The sequence below is a fragment of the Otolemur garnettii genome, unplaced genomic scaffold, assembly GCF_000181295.1.
Source record: "Otolemur garnettii isolate 467f Iridium unplaced genomic scaffold, OtoGar3 scaffold00049, whole genome shotgun sequence".
In the NCBI taxonomy this organism is placed as follows: Eukaryota; Metazoa; Chordata; class Mammalia; order Primates; family Galagidae; genus Otolemur; species Otolemur garnettii.
In genome coordinates, this window is record NW_003852444.1 from 1,322,247 (window position 1) to 1,332,016 (window position 9,770).

A 9,770-nucleotide genomic window follows, 5' to 3' on the forward strand; every position below is an offset into this window, starting at 1 on the left:
AATACAGTTTTTCAAATCACTAAAAGCCAAATTTGTTAGTCAACCTCCTAGGACTTTAGGGTAGATGGACCTCCAAATACTGATTTGTAGCTTCTGGCATAAATTCACATTCTTTAATGAAACATATATTAACTCCCTTTTTTACCTTTCAGCTGAAATTTCTGTCTTAAGTGCATCAGGTATTTACCTGTCATGGTAACATGGAGAGAAATCAGACCTGGATCACAGAAGTCATCCTACTGGGATTCCAGGTTGATCGAGCCCTGGAGTTGTTCCTCTTTGGATTTTTCTTGCTATTCTATAGCTTCACCCTGATGGGAAATGGGATTATCTTGGGGCTCATCTGCCTGGATTCCAGACTTCACACTCCCATGTACTTCTTCCTGTCACAGCTGGGCATCGTTGACATGTCCTACGCCTCATGCACAGTCCCTAAGATGTTAGTAAATCTTGTGATGCACAAAAAAATCATTTCCTTTGCTCCATGCATACTCCAGACCTTTTTGTACATGGTTTTTGCTGTTGCAGAGTGTATGATTTTGGTGGTGATGTCTTACGATCGGTATGTGGCCATCTGTCACCCCTTGCAATACAGCCTTATCATGAGCTGGAGAGTGTGCACCATCCTGGTTGTCTCTTCCTGGGTGTTTTGCTTCCTCTTGTCTCTGGTCCATTTGGTCCTCATGCTGAGGCTGCCCTTCTGTGGGCCTCATGAAATCAACCACATCTTCTGTGAAGTCCTGTCTGTTCTTAAGCTGGCCTGTGCTGACACCAGGCTCAATGAAGTAGTCATCTTCGGAGCCTGTGTGTTCATCCTGGTGGGGCCCCTCTGCCTGGTGCTGGGATCCTACTCACGCATCCTCCTTGCCATCCTGAACATCCGATCAGGGGAGGGCCGCAGAAAGGCCTTCTCTACTTGCTCCTCCCACCTCTGCGTGGTGGGGCTCTTCTTCGGTGGAGCCATGATTGTGTACCTGGCCCCCAAATCCAGCCATTCTCAAGAACAGAGGAAGATTCTATCATTGTTTTATAGCCTTTTCAACCCAATGCTGAACCCCCTGATCTACAGCCTGAGGAACACAGAGGTGAAAGGGGCCTTATGGAGAATTCTCTGGAAACAGAGACCAATGTGAAGGATGGTTTGTCATATCTTGAGTGTTTAAGGTTTGTTCTCATGATCCTGGGTCTTTTTGAATTCTTTAATTTACCAAACACAATGCTGTTTATCTTTGGACTTCTTATAAAATAAAAAAAAATTCCATTTCCGTTTAAGTTATAGATACTAAACCTAAGATAAACACACAAAATAGAAAATTATAGACTAACCCACCTCCTGAATTAAACACAGATATTTTAAAGAAAATACTATTAAAAGGAGCATAGCAAAATGAAATAAGAATGTATTATGATAGCATTATTTATATCCCCCAAATACAAGAGTTCTTTAACATTAAAACAATGAAAATAATTTGTAACATTAACAAATTAAAGGATACACATCATAGGACCATCTCAGTAGATATTAAAAAGTGTTTGATAAAGGTAAACATTAATTCAGGATAAACTCTTTACAAACTAATATAACAGAAAGCTTTTTGGGGAGAATTTACTAACTAAACAAGACAAAGGAAAGATATTATAGTTAGTGGTAAAATGTTAGGATTTTTCCTCTTAAGATAAAGAAAAGAACAATAATGTACAACAACATCACTTGTTTTCCTTGATTTCGGTTTTTGCTAGAGATTCTAACTGGTATACTTAGACAAAAGAACAAATACACACTGATGTGCAGACACACACACATTTGATAAGGAAGCAGCAGGTTGTAATTATATACAAATGACATGATTGTGCATGTAGGAAATCCAAAGGAAGTTTCTGATATATTATTAAAATTATAAGAAATTTTAACAAAGTCACTTACTAAAGTCTCTATGAAAATAGATTACTTTTTTTTTTTTTTTTTTGAGAGAGAGAGAGGGAGTCTCATTCTCTTGCCCCAGGCTAGAGTGCCATGGCGGCACAGCTCACAGCAACCTCAAACTCTTGGGCTTAAGTGATCCTCTTTCCTCAGCCTCCGGAGTAGCTGGGATTTTAGGTGACAGCCACAACACCCAGCTAATTTTTCTATTTTACTAGAGACAAGGTTTCACTCTTTCTTAGGCTGGTCTGCAACACCTGAAATGAAGCAATACACCCACCTGAGCCTCCCATTTTGCCAGGATTCCAGGCGTGAGCCACCATACCCAGCCAGAAAATATATTCCATTTCTAAAAGCAATAGAAAATAATTAACATAACATTTTATAAAATTCTGTCATCCACAAAAGGAATTAATTTTGCAATGCTTACAAATAATTCTGATGCAGGCTGTTCAAAAAATCTAAAGGGACAAGTAGAAATATTTATTGAGAAACTATGGTAGTAAATAGATGGATATACAATGTGAGATATCCCAGATTTTTTATTGAAAAATATATTATAAAAAATTCACTCTCCTCAAACTGATTAATGAGTATAACACAATCCAAGTCAATATCCCACAATATCCCAGCAGAGTATATGCAGAAGTTAATAAGCTAATTATAAAATGAGAAGGGTGAAAGCCCAAATACTATTAAAAGAGAAAAAGTACAAATGGGAGGATTTCATGCTACAAATCAAAACACACTATGCAGTGCTAATTGATAGAGCAGTGTGGTATTCACACAGGGATGAACAGACCATACTGAATTAAAAGCATAGAAGCAATTGACGCCTTTACTAACCCTTGTTCTAGGAGAGGCGTGGCCTTGTGAATCACTGAGTGAGGATAGGATTTGTAGTTAGTGGTGGGAGGACAAGTGAGTCTCCATGAAGACATTGGAATCACATGATACTTCAGTCCATTCCAGAGTACTGAAGACTTAAATGCTAAAGCCAAAACTACAAAGCTTTTAGAAAATATATATCCATATAAGGGAAGCCTTTTTAAAATAACAACACGAAATTGCAAAAATCTTTAAATTGCATTAAAAAAATTGATACACAATTTTCCCAGGTTGAAGTTAAGAACTTATATTTACCAAAGTAGTACATCAAAAGAATGAAAAGACAACTCACAAAATCCTCTTCTCTAGACCTAGTTTATCAGCTCTTAAATGGCATCTTCCTGAAACCCAGCAAATTTCAGAGATCTACTCATTGTCTTGACTGGGTGACCTTCTAACATATGTCTTCTGTTTACCTTTTTCATGGCATTTTTAGTACCTGAAGTTTTTCTCCTTATTTATTTATTCACGTTTATTATCAGTTCACTATTCTAATATGTAAGATCATCATATAATGCAATATTGTCTTGTTAATTAGCTGTGCCTCCAGCATGTAGAGCAGAACCAGAACCAAAGAAGACTCTCACTAGGTACTTGTCACAAGCTCTCTAATAGAATTCCTGGGAAAGTGGAAGACCCACCCACATTCTTCTTGAAATTAAGGAGCACATAAGTTGGGAGGGAGAGATCCATTTTTGTGTTCTATTTTAAATCCCAATTTACACATGAGGAGATTAAAGAAACAGAAGTTACATAACTTACCCAGGGTCATTGAATTAGTATAATCAATGGGAAAAACTAGAGATAAAATACAGGTTAATTCCCACCAGAGCCTATACTCCTTCTTTGCTGTTATTGATGAACAATAGAGATGTTTCTCACAGTTTTGGAACATCAATACTGTTGGATTTTAGCGAGGGTTATCTTCTGGATTGCAGATGTCTTCTCACTGTGTCCTCACATGATGAACAAAGAGAAAGAGCAAGCCTGCCTCCTTAATAGCATACAAAGTCCATATACAAGTGTAGCTTATACCAATGACCCAATGATTCTAGAAAAAAACCAGAAACATGACTCACTTGTACTACCAGGAGGAAAAGTTATCAGGATCATCAAAGAATGATTTCATCCTTTTTCTTCCCTGCTCTTCCTTGCCCTTCCCTTCCTTTTGCTTCCCTTCTTTCTTTTTCATGAAGTACACATCATTCTACATAGAGTTCCCAGCTGTGAACACTCTCTTAGGAAGAACTATGATATTAAACCACTGTTATTGAAGGGAATTAATATTCCATTCCAACATGAGAGCCAGTGATCATCCATTACCCTGTGATAAATGGGGAGGAAGGAAATTTTACAAATTTAACTCTTTAGGTAAATAAACCAAAAAGAAATTGTTTGTCAAAATGTTAGTAGAAGAGACACTATACATGTAAGAAAGGTGGTACAGACATTGGACTTGAAAAACTAAAAGTACCATGGAGAGAGAATGGTTAAATTATTTAGGTGGAGAGACTAGCAGGAGCCATCATACCAAATGGCATCTCATAAAAATTCATGTAAGGCAAGAGTAACATAAAAATAGCATTTTTAATTTTAAAATCACTCTAAAAGGAACTTAAAGATTAGAGCAGAAGAGAGATTCTTTTTTTTTTTTTTTTTTTTGGCACTATGATAGACGAATCATTTTTAGATTTCTTTTGTAGTGGGAGAATTTTCTGAATAATTATGTCTAAAATTGATAAAGAAGCAAAACAATATTCTCTTTTTATCTTTTTTCCTTTTATCAAGAAGAAATTCCTTTCCAGAACAACTCTTTATCTCTCTCAGCAAGTTTTTTTTTGAATTCTATTGGCCTAGCTTGAGTCAAATGGACATCCCTAAACCACTTACTGACAAGAAGATGAAATTAAATGCTTGCTTTAGGTCAACCATGGTTTAATCCCCTGGGTCTTGGAGTAAGGACAACTTTCTCTTTACTCCCTAGGGCAGTGGTTCTCAACCTTCCTAATGCCACAGCCCTTTAATACACTTCCTGTAGGTCTTGACCCACAGGTTGAGAACTGCTGCCCTAGGGCCTTTGGACAATCAGCACAGTATCACCAAAGAAGTGGGCAATGCCCATAGGGCAGACAACTGGCTGATCTGCCAGCTGGTTTGAGTTCTGAAGCAAGCCTTCTCAAGTCTTGAAAAAAAAAGGACATTTATTTGACAAACATAGTGTTCCTTAGGTTTTAGAGACCTAACTGACAATCTTCCAAGATAAGACATGATCTTTGAAATATCATGGCTACAGCCTTCAAATATGAAACGTAATTATTTTTAAATTAAGGGTATAGAACCTACTCTCATATAGTTTTTGTAAAAAGGATTTTCAATTTGAATAAGTATTTTAGCTTCATAGTTAATACTCTTACTTCTGAAACTTTAAATATATATATATACTTAAAAGTAACATGAGGGTATAAAACTGCTTTCATAAAAAATATCTATAAGTACCTATCCTTCTATTTCTCTAAGCCCACTGAAATATGTGGAATTCAAGTAATCGAATGTCTAAGTGTTATGATTGTATTTTTATTATATTGCCTAAGTTTTTTTCATATTTGGCAAATGTTCTTTTTATAGAAAAAAGTCAAAATAGTTTACTAAAATACTGTGGAATCTCATTTTTGTTACATTATTTATCTGTCTTCCCTATAAGCCTTGTATCTATGTTAATGAAGAAATGTCTGGGATGTTGAGCTATCAATCATAATGATTATTTCTGGGTTCTGTGACTTGAAACAATTTATATTTCTGCATTGTAATTTTCAAAAATACTCCATTTTTAATACTTTGAGCTTTTGTTCTTCTTACAAAAAACAAATGTGAAGAAACAGGATGGTAAAATTCTGTTTACTACTAGAACATAAGCAAGGGAAATGGAGACCTTGTCTCTTTCTTTTTCTTTTTTTATTTCAAAATATTACAGGGGTATGCACATTTTGGTTCCACAGTATGCATTTGTATATTTTAAATCAAAGTTATAAGTGTACCCTTTAGACTTATACCTAACATGTAAAACTACAAAAATTGTAAAATAAAATGTTGGAAAATCTCTTGTAGATATAGACCTAGGCAAAGAATTTATTAAGAAGACCTCAGTGAAACAGCAACAACAACAAAAAGAAATAAATGGGACCTGATCACATTAAAATAAATTTGTACAGTCAAGGACACACAACCAATAAGCACATAGACAATCTACAGAATAGGAGAAAATCTTTACATGCTCTACATCCAATAAAAGGTTGATAATCATCATCTACAAAAAACTCAAGCAAATAAGAAAGCAAAAATTAAATGATCACATTAAAAAGTGGGCAAAAGAGATGAACAGAAACTTTTCCAAAGAAGTCAACTATTAGCCAGGGAACACATAAATAGTTGTTCAGACCTGTCTTGCTCAGTTGTATCCCTTGAGCCTACAAGTTAAACTGTGCCTGACATATTACTGATACATAATGAACTTTTGATTAACGAAGATGCCAGAAGCCAGCACCAACTCTTTAACTCCTGAGAAAAGTACAATGCAACATTGTACTCCCCAGTCGTGGAGAGAAAATTACTGCAGCTATAAGAAAGAAAGGAAACACTTTCTTAAACCCCATTCATCCACAGCAAATTAGCAGTGGCAATGAATTAGAAAATTCTTTATTAAACCAAGATTTCTCTCATCTGATTCTCTAGGCATAAAGTATGTATCAACCCTCTTTTTTATGTTCTGTTTGGATTCTTTGTACCAATTGCTTAGTCTTTCCACCACCTCCATTTCCTCAGATAATATATTCATACCAAGTTTTTCTTGCAGACATCCTTCAAGAATCTTCCATTCTCCTTCTGTCTGGACTGCTTGTATCCTAGAAGTTCCATCTACCTTTATCTTCATTTAGTCTCCCTTGTCCATTGATACAGCTATTAGCTCTCTTGGTTTACCCCCTTGTAGGATGGAGCACATCTACAATAATTTTGTAAGGTTAAGATGTCCAATAACAGAAGAGATGAAGTGAATAGCTCTTAAAATATGAAATTTCTTAGTACTATTTATTTTCTTTTATCTTCTTCAATAAAAGAGTGAAATTCTGTGTAGGATATGGACATTACAAAAAATCATCTTGCATTTCCTAATTATTAGCAATGTCAGGCATTTTTTTCCAAAAGTTTTTTAGCTGTTAGTATATCTTCATTTGGAAGCTTCTGTTTGTGTCTTTTACCCACTTTTTAATGAAGTTCTTTGGCTGTTTCTTGCTGATTTGCTTGAATCCTTTTTGAATTCTGGTTATCAGTCCATTACCAGATGTATACCATCCAAATATTTTCTCCTATTCTGTGAGTTGTCTATTTGCTCTTTTGATTGTGCTCCTGGATTTGCAGAAGCTTTTTAATTTGACCAGGACCTATTTTTTTCTTTTTATTTATGTGATTGTGTTTGGGTCTTCTTTTTGAATTCTTTGCCTAGACCAGTATCTATGTGAGTTTTTCAACCATTTTCATGTAGGATTCTTGTATTCTGCCTTATTTTGTGAGCGGTGAGAGTTGCCAATCCTGTTTCAGTCTTTTACATGTGGCTATTTGTTTTTATTTATTGAACATGGATTCTTTTCCTCAGTGTATGTTTTTATCTGTTTCTTCAAAAATCAGATGGGAATATGAAGAGGATTTCTTCTCTGGATTCTCTGATTTGATCCATAAATCTATGTCCCTGTTTTTGTGCCAGTTACCTAACTCCAATGAGAATGGCTTGTAGTAAAAATTCTAAAACAACAGGTGCTGGTGTGGATGCCAGGAGAAAGGAAATCTTATACCCTGTTGGTAGGAATGAAAACTAGTGCAATGTCTGTGGAAAATCATACGGAGAGACATCAAAGAACTGTAAGTAGAACTACAATTTGGTCAGCAATTCCACTGCTTGGTATTTACACAAAGGAAAAAAGATCCTTTCATGAAAAAGAAACCTATACGCAACTGTGTATAGCAGCACAATCCACAATTGTGAAGATATGTAAACAATTCAAGTGCCTACCAATACATACATGGTTTAATAAATTACGGTAAGATGCCTACTAATGGAGTACTACTCAGCCATAAAAATGGTAATAATCTAGTAGCCTTTTGGACAACCTGAATGGAACTGGAAACCATTCTTCTAAGAGAAACATCACAGAAATGGAGAGAAAAACCCATGTACTCAGCACTAAATTCCTGGGGTCCCACCTGGGGGGGCTGGACGCTTTAAGACCTGTGGAGCTGGTAGCCATTGACTGATGAAAAGTAAAGTTAGACATGGCAAGAAATAGAGAGACAGGACAAGCAAAATAGTTTTCAAAGGTGGGAAACACAGGGAGCCATTGCTAGTTTGTGTGTTTCAGTGAAATGGCCCCAAGTGTTTGTTCCACTCAGCCTTCATTGAACATTATTTGCTCATTTATCCCAAAGGGTAAGCTGAGGAAGGGAATAAAAATGTCAGCACTTTCTCTGAGTAAGCATGTCAGCTCCTGTTGTTTCTATAATCATTAACTTTAAGGGTCTGAGCAGCCTTAAAAACCCTGAAACCTGAGCCCTGTGTGGGGGCAGCCTCCTGTCTGTGTTGACTCACACAGATTTCCTGGGGAAAATTAATTCCAGCTAGTTCACTGTGCAGTAAAACACTACCAACATCAGTCTCCTTGGAAGAATCGGTGGGAAAGAAGAATTTTCTTCTTCATAGGCATCTTCCTTGTGATAAGGGAGTATAAAATCCCTCCTGTCCATATTTCAGGGCTCGAGTTGGTTCCTTGAGCTTATTTCTTTGTTTTTCTCTTTTTCTGGAGATGTTTTCCCTGGCCAAGAATGGGGTTTTTGGTTCCCATTCTCCCTGCACTAAATTGGAACTAATCAATCACTACTTAGATGCACATATGGAAGTAAATTTCAATGAAAAATTGGGGGAGGCCAAACAGGGAGGAGGGGATGGGTACATTCATAGCTATTAGGTACAGTGCGCACTATATGGGTAAAAGGCACACTTCACAGGTATAACTTTGGCTCTATCTGTACAAAAACAAAGTATATTAAGAAAACATGTATGCCCCTTAGTATTCTGAAATTTAAAAAAAATGAGAGAAAAAATAGAAAAGACTCAAACCCTGTGAAGAAGGTATTTCTCTCTCAGAAATGGCAAAATGTTAAACATATGCATAACTCCAGCTGTAAGTATAGTAATTGATATAATCCACAAACATTGGTATTTCAGAATCAATTCTCATTTAATAAAGGTCCGTTACCACATACAGAGCCATATACACTTTGTAATATTTATTCTTGCTAAAATATAAAATGTTAACTAGCATGAACATAACATTCATAAAACATCTATGACTTCTAGTAGGAAATAATTTTGCTGTACTATTTCAAGATTTTGAAGCAAAAATAGACAAATCATGACACATGATTTTATATGCACAGTAGACTATGATAAATATCTTTATAGTATCCAAAACAGAAGAAATGAAATTGTGTTAATTGTGACAAGATGAATGGATATGAACCAAAATATTATTCTTAGCTCTACACAAGTGTTGATGAATCATATTTATTTTTCTTCAATAGCCTCACATGAAAGTTGACAATAAAGATACTAAAACTAAAATTTTATTTGAAGCATTCTAATACAAGTGCTTTGTTCTCACAGAAGGGAGGCCAATTAAAGTTGGGAGAGTTGAAAAGGGCTCGTGAGTGCTTTGAAGGATTGGTACTAGATATGATGTCAAGTGGGTAAAACAAGCATGAAGTGGACTTGAAACAAGGAATAAGAACTTCAAAAGTGTAGCTAGAGAGGAGGAGTAACTGAATGAAGTAGACAGTGTGTTTTAAAGAATAAGGAGGTAAGAGGAGGGAGGTTGTACTGGTCACACAGATTACTTTCTTTCTTTTTTTTTTTTTT

General features: G+C 35.8%; 1 protein-coding gene across 1 annotated transcript; it reads left to right on the forward strand.

Moving 5' to 3' along the window:
- The first annotated feature begins 200 nt into the window (after nt 1-200).
- LOC100962060 (olfactory receptor 2A12-like) lies at nt 201-1,133 on the forward strand. Its single transcript, XM_012806256.1, has one exon. The coding sequence runs from the start codon at nt 201-203 to the stop codon at nt 1,131-1,133; it is 933 nt and encodes a 310-aa protein (XP_012661710.1).
- Nucleotides 1,134-9,770: the final 8,637 nt, after the last annotated feature.